At 43.9% G+C, this 12,490-nt stretch overlaps 1 protein-coding gene across 2 annotated transcripts; it reads left to right on the plus strand.

The window, feature by feature from the left end:
- Nucleotides 1-369: 369 nt before the first annotated feature.
- pcmt (protein-L-isoaspartate (D-aspartate) O-methyltransferase) lies at nt 370-11,335 on the plus strand. 2 transcript variants are annotated; one of them, XM_036549420.1, is made up of 8 exons: nt 370-514; nt 4,796-4,900; nt 5,049-5,080; nt 5,399-5,503; nt 6,181-6,301; nt 6,598-6,683; nt 8,733-8,954; nt 11,147-11,335. In XM_036549420.1, the coding sequence occupies exons 1-7, from the start codon at nt 457-459 to the stop codon at nt 8,910-8,912; spliced, it is 687 nt and encodes a 228-aa protein (XP_036405313.1). In that variant the 5' UTR covers nt 370-456; the 3' UTR covers nt 8,913-8,954; nt 11,147-11,335. The 2 variants fall into 2 exon arrangements, with proteins under 2 accessions (XP_036405313.1, XP_036405312.1); XM_036549419.1 differs by having other exon boundaries at nt 8,733-8,902.
- Nucleotides 11,336-12,490: the final 1,155 nt, after the last annotated feature.

A 12,490-nucleotide genomic window follows, 5' to 3' on the forward strand; every position in this document is an offset into this window, starting at 1 on the left:
GCACACCCGAAACACATGGCCAAACTGGAGATTTTTGCTATTGTCTAACCCAGCAACGTAGTATGGCTTGAAGCGATCCAATTTGCGCATGCGTCACGTGGTCCACATAATAAGCTCAAGTTCTCCGCCTGGTGGAAGACAGCTGCAGACCTAAATCTTAGCAAACACTTAACCGTATCCGTTCGCAGCAGATACGCGTGCAAAAATATTCCACCAGCACATCGGCCAAATGCCTGAAATAAAGACGCTATGTATTTAAATATATTTTAAATTGTGTGCATTGTGTTATTACGCCTGTCTGTTTGCAGGGCAAGTTGCAGGGTTACGCGGGAAAGCGCTATGTCGAGTGACGTATCGCCTCCTTCTGCGCTGGAAGTTGTCAGCGTCGTTGGCAAAGCTGTTTGCGCAGGCGCGGCACTGACAGCCGCTCTCTACTTGATCCGCAGAGTGTGTTTAATGATGGCCTGGAAATCAGGAGGAGCCAGCCACGCCGAGCTCGTCAACAACCTCCGCAGTAAGTTTTACCCTCCTCTGATCCTTCGCGTGGGTTTACCAGATCAAAAAAAATTGCATTTGGGTAATGACACGTTTTTTTTTCTTGTGGAAATGCCAAATCATATGAATAAAGATCTCGGCTTGGTAGCAATGTAAAACGGCAGTTCTCTCCGTAGCTCGCGAGCGTTAACGTATCTCGCGCCGTTGGTGATGGTAAGTTGCTAGCACGAGCAAACGACTTGCTGTTTTGCAAAGGGGTTTTATCAACTCCGAGGAGGGGACCTTTTTTATTCTACCCTTGCAAATCATAAATGTTCCGTAGCCTCTCGCTGTGACTTACGCCTGTCATATTGGGGAGTCATGTCAGATAATGACGTAACCTTAAAAAATTGTAGCCAGCTTAGTGCTAGCGTTGCGAGTAACGTGCACTGGTAACCCCCCTATTGCAAGCTACTAAGGGTCCACAAAGCAGCCCAGCCCACCTGACGCAGGCTTTAACGAACTGTGCCTTTTGTGTGTGCATGCTGCGTGCAACGTTGTGTTCGCGGCCAGACCTTGTCGCTCGATCTGTGCTAGGACGGTGTCATGCGATTTGGGTGGTCTTGCAGCAAACAGCAGTGTAAGCGGCCCTGTACCCCACTGCCAAGTGCTTGCTCTCATTTGGATGTGGCTAATTGAAGCGGAATCGTGACCCTAACTTAGCTAGCTAGCCAGCGTTATTCTTGCTGGCTAGTCATCAGTGTCTTGAAATGACGCGAAATTGTCAGCATATTTTACGTATGAGACGCCACTGTCTGGCAGACGGCGCGGCCCCAGCCGTAGCATAGCCAGGTAGCTTGCTAGTCATTGCAAGGCTAAGTTGATAACGAAAACAATGCATTTTGCAGCGATCATGCTGCCACGACGAGCAATGATATTGTTAGAAAGGCTACATTGAAAGCCAGACTCCGAACAGGAAGCTGCTATTTTGCTGTCAAGTGTAATGGGAAATTTTGCTAGCAAACTTGAATTCAAATACAGACTAGCTAACGTTAGCTGGCTAGCTCGCCCTAGCCATTGTTGACTGGATAATTTTCGCACGCTTTTCGTGTGTAAGGTACGGAAGTGTCACTGAATATGCTAACTAGTTAGCTGTCTAATGACACTGCAATTCAAATTAAGCAATAACATGCTAAAGAACTTTATAACGCAAAAGCAGATTGTTCTGGCGTGTATTACGAGTGCCCGACTGTCTCCGGTCAGTGAGGAGGGCGGGGTCGCCGAGCACCATTGACAAGTGCCGAACAACTGTTACATTTTCCATTGGTATAGATTTTTGTCATCCACAAACAGGGTAATTTGCTGCCTGTTCATAGGGATCAATTCAGAGAAGATGTAGTTCTATTCTTGATTGGCTCAATCTAAAAGTCGGTGACCGCGATGAGCCTATCCAGATGACACAAAGATCAGCGGATCTGCGCAAGAACGCATTCCGCGAACAAGCAGTCAATTTATATTATATCTAGGTAGTAGCTACATAGTGAATACTTCGAAGTATGTGTACACAGTCAAGTTCTGTATTTTCAAAGAGCCCTTGTCTGTTGTCTATTAACATATTTGATCAGGTTGCTAAGTAAGTTGTCTATGTAAAATTGATTTTAACATCATACTTACATGTCCTGAAATTCCCGGTAGGCCCTCATTTGTAATAAAGAGCCTTTATTATACACAGTAGTGCAGTATCTTTTCCTTTTCAAACATAGAAATACATTAAAACATAACAACTAAAACATAGCTGCTTTTTCCTTTGCACACTGGCAGTATAAGCAACTGTCTACACCCCGATCTCTGAGTAAAAGTCATTTGCTGTATTGTCTTTGTGAAAACAACTCAGCACATCAGTTATTTATAAAGCTAGGTAACGTTGGATCCTCTATTTTATCTTTTATTCAGAAATGAAATCCCGTCTCCAGCCGGGTCCTTTGGAAATTGCAGTCTCAGGGTTGAAGCAGTGCTAATCTCAAAGGAGCTGGATGAGTGGGAGAGGTTTTGTGTTACAGTAACCAATATAGCAATGTATGCACCATGATTAAGATATTTCCCGTTAGCTATAATAAAAGAACTCATAACATTTCCTGCCAGACTAGTTACATATTACCAGTGATATTGTCTTCATGGTATTTATTGTAGTATATATGAGGATAACATAGTATATTTTTGTTGTTTGGTAGAACACCATAACAAAGACTACTTGCTTTTTCATAGACTGAATTGCCAATTCTGACAAGAGTCAGATCAGTTAGAATGCATAAATATTAATGAGAAGCCTCAGGAATTTTGAGACTGTAGAGTAGTTTGAGCAATCTGAACAGAAATTCCTCCTGAAGGTTACTTGATAGTTGTCACCAGCCACACACTTACCAATAAAATGCTGGGTCGCTCTTTGCATCATCAGAATGGAATTGAATGCCACCTACAAAGGCATTTTGTAAAATGGCGTCTGCCTCTCTTTGAAAATGAATATTAAAATGAAAATGAATAGAGGTAGGGGAAGGTTTGATTGGACACAAGATTTTTATAACTCAGGTTAATCATATCATTCCAGACAACGTGTTTTCAATACAATAGCATACTTGCTGGTGGAAAAAAAACAATTAATAGCAAATTCAATTTGTGTAAATTCATTAGTTCATTTTATTACTGTGGGATGCATTTATGGAGCAACTGGCTGTGGTATTATGGTAGGCTACGTCTACTCTTGACTGCATTCTGCTGCTGGACCCTCCCCTTGGACCTAGCAGTAAGAATGCTAAACATGGGTACAGGTATAGAGTTACAGTGTGGGGGTGAGAGAGCGAGATTCAGTCCTTCCCAGCTTAGTCGTCAATTGCTGAATGCTTCAGGTCCCGTACATGTCCAGCCAGCTTTATTTTGCGAGCTGATTTTGTGTATCCCGGGCATGGGTTGAGTTGCCTCAGTAATGCTGCTCAATGAAAATGTATAAGCGCAGGAATCGTGTTGGGTGAGGAGAAGCCGGCCTTATGCTCAGCCAGTTGGAGCTGTGGCGTCTTGTCAGGTCTCCAGTATTTGAGATTTGAGATTTGAGCCCCTCCCTGGCTTGTGCATCCTCTCTCCAGCCTGTAGCCCTGCAATGGCAGCATTAGGCGACGGGCAGTCATCCGCGCACCGCTCTCTGTGAAGTCCAGCGCAGAGTGTAACTCATACCCCCGCGTCTGTGTCCAACGCGATTAGGCTGCCGGTCGCTAGCGGGCTATATTTAAATGCTCGGCTAAGCATTCTGCAGATGGGACTCGGTGTGAGCTTTTGTTGCCAAAGGTTACTTGCGTCTGTGAGGGAGTGGTCGCAGTGGGTGTGTTATGACGGGACATATGGATGCTGGGTTTGTAGAGATATGGGTGCTGTCTTTGGGCTGAGTCACTGGTACTGCGTGTGCAAACGTGGACAGTGTCAATATGGCAACATATTGTTTTAAATGAAAAATAAAAATGTATTTGTTTTTTACAGTTTTGATTGGTATTGTCCATTTTTCTCACTTTACATGAGCACTTTATTTCAGTGCATTTTATGTAAATTGTGTCATGGCAGAGACTGCTGGCAAGTATCCCTTGACGGTGAGAGGGCATTTTTATTCCGCATGATAAAAGATTGAGGCCACCGTTTAAAATACGCACCGGCACAATGCTGTCACGCCTGGAGAGACCACTCTGGGTGACATGTGGCGCTGGAGCATATGAAAGTTTCATCTCAAGAACCCAAGCGCTGAGCAGATCCACCCTACTCCCTCTTCCCTCCCTCCCTCCTACACCTGCACTGACCCATTTCGCCTGCCATCTGCAATCTTTACGTTAGCCTTAGCCAGATTAAACCCACCAAAGTCTGGATGCCTGTTAATGCTTGACTTGTAATTTGGCTTTGGTCTATTAGCCTTCAGTAGATTACCGAACAGTGGGCGCTCTAGAGACTTGTCAGATTCCAACTGGTGCGTTATATAGGGTCTGGAAGCCTTCAATGGGTTAAGGCTTGCTTTCCCTTCCAGGGAAGAATGGTAAGTAGGTGTTGTCTTTTTCTGTGGGAATGATGTCACAGTATCTTAGGTCTTTATGCAGCTGGTTGGGGATGCAGTTGTACTCTGGCGTTGAGGAGGTGACTCAGAGTCACCCTGCCTGTTGTAGGCACCACCTGTCCATGGGACCTCATGTTCGGGATTTACCCAAACGGTGACAGACAGGCTGAGGTCTGTCAGGCTGTGCATGTGGGCATATGGTTGTGGGCTGTAACTCTGGCTTTCTTTCTCCCTCAGAAAATGGGATCATCAAATCAGACAAGGTCTACGAGGTCATGCTGGCCACCGACCGAGCCCATTTCTCCAGATGCAACCCCTACATGGACTCCCCACAGTCAATAGGTACGCTCCATACTATTTTCATGATAACTGCCCACATTAATCTGTGTTAACAGTTTAATGTCATGTGATGCCTTATATGTGAGAAAGTGTAAAGGCATGTAAGGAGTTGTTTGTAGTACATAACATATCTGTTTTTTTATATCGACAGGATATCAAGCAACTATCAGTGCTCCTCACATGGTAAGGTCTGATAATTACTCTTCAAATGGCAAAATGGCTGTCCATTAATTCAAACAAACATCTTCTACAGTACTTATCAAAACATCCCATGTTTCTCAGAGACAGTTTTCTTTTAATTTGCATTTATTTATGAACAATAACAACTAACAGTGGACTCATTAAAGTTCATGAAGGCTCCCAGATTATGCGTAAACCGAGTCTTTTTCAGGACTGATATGCACTTGAGGTAACCGTGTCAGTGCGAGTGTACACGTTGGTAATATAGCTGGGACTTGCAGAGGGCGATGCTGTTTAATGCGACTGTGTGCTGTGTTGCAGCATGCCTATGCCCTGGAGTTGCTGCACGACCAGCTCCAGGAGGGGGCCAAGGCTCTGGACGTGGGATCGGGCAGCGGAATCCTCTCTGTGTGCTTCGCACGAATGGTGAGGCCCTCTCATTACATTACATTACACTGCATTACATTACATTATTGCCAGAGCAACTAATATTACAGTTGACTTACGGTTACAGTTCTTTACAATGTCATCCATTTATACAGTTGAATATTTACTGAGGCAATTGTGGGTTAAGCGCCTTGCCCAAGGGTACAACTGCACTGCCCCAGGGGGCGGAATTGAACCAGCAACCTTTTGGTTACGAGTCCTACTCTCAGAAGGGCGTCAGTGATTTCATTCTGCTCGCCGTTTCCACGTTAAATTCTCGTCTCTCAGCCGGCATTTACGCCTTTAAATGTGGTCCCTCCTTCACACCCAGGGAGGTCTGCGGACTTTTGTCCTTTTGGGACAAAAGATGTGAGAGCCTCTACATAGAGGAAGCGTGGTATTTTACACATGTGAAACAAACAATCACAGATTCTCATTGTTCCTCTTTCTGAGGAACTAAAGATGATGGCAGCCTGCAAATTCTCCTGCCTCTCTTTAATGCTCTCCCCCCCCCCCCCCCCCCCCCCCCCCTGTTTTTGCGTCCCCATTTTGGACTTGCTGATTGTATTCCAGGCTCGTCTCGGCGGGACAGCCTCTGCGCTCAGCCAGGGGTGGCTCACATCTTGCATATAAAGTAAACACCCTGCAGCTCCTCCCCTGTCTCTGTTGTTTTGCAGGTGGGTCCCAAGGGAAAAGTAATAGGAATCGATCACATCAAGGAGCTGGTAGACGATTCAATAAACAACGTGAAAAAAGACGACCCCAGCCTGATAACTTCGGGCAGAGTGAAGCTAATCGGTGAGCGAGCGAGGGTGTGTGAGCGCGTTATTTTTTATGTTTTTTTTTTTTAAAGAGAGAGATTGTTCCGGAAAGAGGATTGTGGGCCACGGTGTTGAATTATTGAGGGGACTGCGGCTGCCTGTGCCCGGCCCCGCCGCAGTCTTCGGTGCTGAGCGATGCCAGCTCCCCTCTGACCATGACGTCACCCCCCTGGCCTCCTCTGTCTGCCAGCCCCTGTGGGCGAGGTTGGCATCTCAAAGCGGCTGGCAACCTGTATGAGCAATCCCTGCTGTGTGTGTGTGTGTTTGTTGCAGTGGGGGACGGACGGTTGGGGTACACGGAGGAGGCGCCTTATGATGCCATCCACGTGGGAGCGGCGGCGCCTAGCGTGCCCCAGGCGGTAAGTGCCAAGCGCAGCGCGGTAGCGTTAGAGTTAGTATTAGCGACCCTGCCTCACAGAACGAGGCTCTTGTTTGTTTCTCCTCTCGGCCCGAGTGAAAGGCGTGATCCAGAAAGAGGGACTCTCCGATTTAGAATTCATAAAAAAAGACAACATACGGAGAGAAGGAACCCGCAGCTTGTGCAGTTGTGGTAATTTAGGGCGGTGCAGATGGCAAAAAATACCCATTTTCTCTTTGCTGTTTTCCTCCAGGATTTTTTTTTGTACTTCTGCTTGGGGGGGGGGGGGGGGACACGTTTGTGCACACTTATTTTGGGGTGTGAATTAATACTAACATCGGAGGCAGAGATATTTAAATGGTTCTGCAAGTCATCCACCTCAATGGTGTGTGTAATGATAACACTTGACAGGGTAGTTGTGACAAATGTTTATTGAATGTATAAATTCAATGGCATAAATTGAATTTGCTGAAGAAGATATGAATGTATAAGAATAAGAATGTATATAAATAAGAATGTATGCATCCATACGCAGATACTGCCAGACAGTTTCGCAATGACTTACTCCCAACCCGCTTGTGGAGTGTGCCGAATGTGCTAATGCAGATAAAAATAAAAAAAAAAGGATTTTCTTTGACAAGAGTGAGCTGTTTTGGAAAAAAATTGAAATTGGTGCTAATGTAACCTCATATGCCCCTGAACTGTGACGGCTACCCATACATGCTTGAGCAGAATGCTAATCCATCACACTGTTTGTGGGAGGAGCTAAACCCCAAGAATGTGCCCTGTCTGCAGTTCTGGCAGATAACAGTGTGTGAGTCCTCCCTACCCCGACTGGGTTTAATTCTGTGAGCGAACAGCTTGCGTTTGCAACCATGAAGGGCTGTCCTAGCAGTTTACTCTTGATGATAAGAGTGATTTATGTAAACTATAAAAAGAGAACAATGGCAGGTATTGAATAATAAGCAAGCTCATATCAATAAAATGGCAAACTGCATGCGGAACCTTGATCTTGATGTAATCTCCGGACCTCGTTACATCTGGCAGTGCCTCGAGCATTTGCAGTTTACTTTTCCACCTCTACAGTTTTCTGCAGAAGTGAGATTTGTACAAATTTTGTGCCTGTAAGATGAGATAAGTAAGACAAAAAGACAGTCATGGTAGAATTTGTGGCCACTTAACAGGTCTCTTTGCCCCCAGTATCAAGTTAACAGGCTGCTGCACCTGTTTGACATGGTTGACATGGATGATCTTAAGTAGAAATTAGCAGTAGGGTATTTTAGTACTCGTGTTTTAGCGGTGACGCTTTGTTTAATTCTTTCATTTCCTTAAACTTCACCTGCAGCTGACTAATTGGACTTTCAGAAGGATATAGCCTTATGGCAAATAATCTTTGTTATAATCGAATTACACTCTTTTCATTTACAAGTAATAAGATTTCTGGCATCTGGGGAATTCTGGCATCAGTCTTTTTAAAGCATTTACAACACAGTTATTCAGAGCATTAATCATTAGCATACCTCGCAGGGCAATTCATATGTCAACCTTGAGTGCAGCTGTATGACTTATTTTCATTTCTTAAAAAGATGATTGTACGAAACACAGACGAACAAAAGATGACTGTTATCACTGACATTGCCTGGAGTTCTTGTCTGACATCTTGTTTTTATGAGCGACAGAAACTGTCTGATAAGAAAGGTCAAGGGTGCAAAATGTTTTTGTTTCCTTCTTTCCCTTGGTTATGAATTCTGTTAGAATCATAGTAATATGCGCATAAAAATGTATTGTCAAAATACCAGCAAACTCGTAGAAATGTGCTGCATTCACCAACTCAGCTTTTATTATTAGCCTCAAAGATCTTTTTGTTTAATTTGTAAGACTTGAAAGTGGTTAAACAATAACCAGATTGCACATTTATTGAATATCATATGTGTATTTACAGTGTTATTGGACGCCACACTGTGCGGCTCTGCCTGTGGCGTTTCTCAGCAGGGGCCTGGGGCGGCCCTGGGTTCTGACCCGGTTCTGTCTGTGCTCTCCGTCCCCTCAGCTCCTGGACCAGCTGAAGCCCGGAGGCAGGCTGATCCTGCCAGTGGGCCCGGCCGGGGGAAACCAGATGCTGGAACAGTACGACAAAATGGAGGACGGGAGCACCAAAATGAAGCCCCTGATGGGGGTGATTTACGTGCCTTTAACAGACAAAGACAAGCAGTGGTCCAGGTGGAAGTGACTTCCCTACTCCCTCTCTCCCCTCCTTTCCAGGGTGGCAAAGGTGAAAGGGTGTGGCTAGGAGTGAGACAGTAGATGGCAAGGGCTTGCCGTTCGCTGCTTGTCCTCATTATTTGCCTCTCCATGCCATGGCAGCCGGCTGCATGTGTGATCGTAACCCCAGATCGAGCCGCGAACTGACGCTGTAGTGACCAAGCCGCTAGGTCGCCCGGGTGTGCGGTGAGGTGTTCATTAACACTGCGTAACAGCTTTGTACGTTCCGTGGGTATTGCTGCCCGAGTTGGGTAGTGGTGTGACGTAGTGGTGAGGAGCAGGGCTTGTAACTGTGAGGTTGCTGGTTCAGTTTCCCACTGCAGCACTGCTGTTATACCCTTGGGCAAAGTACTTAACTCAGAATTGCCTCAGTAAATATCCAGGACAGCCTGTAAAATTGTAACCTATGTAGGTGAGTCTGGGTAACAGCGTCTGCTAAATGACAATAATGTAAGGAGTGTTACTGCAGTGTCTGTGGAACCACATTAGTACAACAACGTCACTGTATTATCACCATTGTATTAACAGTGCCCCCTGAAAATGCATTAGAAACATGTTAACTGAAAGCAGTGGAAACAATGTATCAGTAGTGTAGAAGCTGTCTGACGTGACTGATTTTTCACTCCAAAAATGTGATGTCTCCAGGGGAGATAAAGAAATCAGACTGTCTCGTTGGAATGACCAGGGGGCCACAAGGACAGCATGTCTCTGTCTTGCACTAAAATTAAACTGGTTGGGTATAGAGTGAGTTGGGGACTGGTAAAAAAAAAAAAAAAAATGGAAGGGGTGTATAGTGCTTATGCATATGTGTGTTTGACGTGTGCCCATAATCCTAATCAGACTTCTAATTCCCCTGCATGTTAGAGATGAGCATTTGTGGCTGGTTGTGGTCCAGGCAGACTTGAATTCTCTTCTCAGCCAGTTGTTCTTTGGCCGTATGTTAATAGTGCTTTGAATGTGAATGCAATCAAATAGAAAAACATGGATGCCACCAGTGATAGAATATGCAGGTTTTTGGCCCTTAAATGTTGCACTGTAGACAGGTGGGCATCTAGCGCCCTCTTGTGGACCTAGTTGGTAAAACAGTCATTCTGATTATTACATATGAGGCATGCGTTTTAAGTTAAACGATGCAATTGATTAATACACTGATTGTACCTTGTAATTTAAAATGACATAATTTTGCAGAAATTTAAGTTATGCTTATTTCCCTAAGGAATCAGGCTGACAGCAGATTTAGACTGTAGGATGTTTTCAGCCAGAAAGTCCCCCTCACAAACAAGATCTTTTACTGAGGTTGGGTCAGTAATGAAGAAAAAGTTCAACAGTTGTTATTTTAAGTACAAGTAAGGATGGATATCTTTGTTCAAATTTGGCCAAAAATGGCCAAAAACATGCCCCTAGAAAGATTTCACACACTTAAAGTTCAAGATGTGTAAAACTCATAATTGGATCAAATTTGGGTTATCGCTACGTTATTTAACTTAATAACAGTATGGTATGAGAGTAATGTATGAAAGTGTCTGAAATTCCAAGCCAGCAAGCACTCATGTTAGTTGGATTCTCTGTGGTATGTCGCGGCATTACGGGACAAGATCCATTTGGATATTGTTAAACCTTTATTTTCTACACCATAATACATATTCTTTAACTTCACAAATTCAGTCTTCTACTTCGTTTTTCTCCCGTTAGAGGCAGGTTATTTTGTATGAAATGTAGTCAGCCCTTTATGTCAGTAGGCAGCGCAGCTGCCCAATCAGTTCTGTGCAAACGGTCATTGCTGCTTTCAGCAATATATTTATTATTTAACTTTATTTAATTTTATTTGGGTTGTTGGCACATTCTCCAAAAGCATGATGAATGATCCTAGATGAAAGGGGGGGGGCTGGTGCATGACAAGAACTCTGCATGTCTAAAAACACCCAGGGTTACTCTGTGAAGAGAGAAGAGAATAAAACCCAGAGCTGAACATGCCAAACGTTTATAATGTCAGTGTTGTTGCAGTCAGTCATATGCAGCGTGCTTGGTATGTTCAGCTTTGCCTCGGCTTCATTCTCTTTGGTGGTTTACTTTGAAGTACTCATTGATTTTTTTTTTTCCCTCCATAAAATTTTAAGTTAGATATGCATGTTAGATTAAAACGGTGAGGTAAACTAGAGGCCTAGGGCTTCCTTTAAAAGCTGCATTTTCTGTCCTCCACAGGGATGAACTGTGAAGATTCAGAGCGTCAGTATCCTGCATTTCAGCGTGCACCCGCAGTGGACTTCTCAAGTCTCAGCAGCCACTGGATTTCAAAACAAAAACGTTGATAACCAACACATCGGAATTTGCGTGTGTGTGTGTGTGTGTGTGTGTGTGTGTGAGTGTGTGAGAGTGTGTATGTGTGTGGTGGGGGAAATTTTCATGCATTATTGTTAAGTACCATGCTGAGGGACAACCCTGAGTTCAGGAATGTAGATTCAAGAAAGATAGTATTTAACAAAAAATGTTTGGAGATTGAGATTTTTTTTGTCATGCCTGCATTTTTTTTGTTGTGAACTACTATTTTTTTTGTTATTTTTGAATTGGATGCAGGGTACAGTTACTTGTGGTTAGATGAATGAATAATAATCATAACCACATTTTCATGCATTATTAGTTCCATAAAGCTAAGGGTGAGAGAAACCTTGTTTTCTTGTTGCCAGACTGTTTTGGTGTGTTAAGCCTTTCTGATACTTAATAGATGTCCACATAGCCACGGCGTGCATCCTGAGATCTCAGTATGTAGATATCTGTATTGATCTGCGCTAATATTTAAACGTTTTCCTGCTTTTTCTCAGCTAACAGTATTTAAAAAAAAAAAAGAGCAGCACAAAAAGGTCCGGTTTCTCGGTTCCGTATCTAATTGCTTGAAAACGCGGCACATAACAACCCTGTGTTTGCGGTGGCGTTGTAGATATCTCGCCTAGTCTCTCGCACAGTTGGACATGCAGGCAGACTCCTCCCACTTCTCCCCCCCCCCTCCAACAGCAGGCCACACGTACACGCCCCACACGGCAGCGCTTACTCTCTCCTCTGGTGTATTGAATTGCCCACCGTCTCTGGTTTCCATGACAGCATTCTGTGCAGGCTTTTCCAACTAGTGACTGACACTAAAATGAAGTACTGCTTTGCAAAAAAATAAACCTCGGTGCAAAGCGTATGTCTTCTGTTTTTCTTTTTTTTTTTTTTTTTGTACGTGAGTTCTAGAACACATTATCTTAGAGGATGTGTCGCTTCAGAAGAGTTCACTGTTTATGGAATGGCAAATTTAAATAAATAAAAGCATATCTTATTTTTTTTTCTTCGGTGTGTCACAGAGTGTTAGTGCTGTGAGCACTTGGTTTTACTAAGCCTTTGTTCTTCAATGGTTATGTCAGCTGTGTGGCGTTTCACACACACAGACAGGTTGCTGATTAGAGATTTTCTGGTTGTACATATAATTTATGTAAATAAAACGCTTGAGGATTCTTCTCAGTTGATCTCATGTCATGCAGTATGTAGAGTTTTTTTTCGGTTCTGTCACAT

This window comes from Megalops cyprinoides, chromosome 17 (genome assembly GCF_013368585.1).
Source record: "Megalops cyprinoides isolate fMegCyp1 chromosome 17, fMegCyp1.pri, whole genome shotgun sequence".
Taxonomy (NCBI): domain Eukaryota; kingdom Metazoa; phylum Chordata; class Actinopteri; order Elopiformes; family Megalopidae; genus Megalops; species Megalops cyprinoides.

Bases quoted from the DNA above. Each gene is read 5' to 3' on its own strand.
- pcmt (XM_036549419.1), top strand. From the start codon at position 457: ATGATGGCCTGGAAATCAGGAGGAGCCAGCCACGCCGAGCTCGTCAAC. The intron at 5,081-5,398 runs GTAAGGTCTGAT...GCTGTGTTGCAG, and splicing joins CTATCAGTGCTCCTCACATG to CATGCCTATGCCCTGGAGTT. The intron at 6,684-8,732 runs GTAAGTGCCAAG...CCGTCCCCTCAG, and splicing joins CGCCTAGCGTGCCCCAGGCG to CTCCTGGACCAGCTGAAGCC.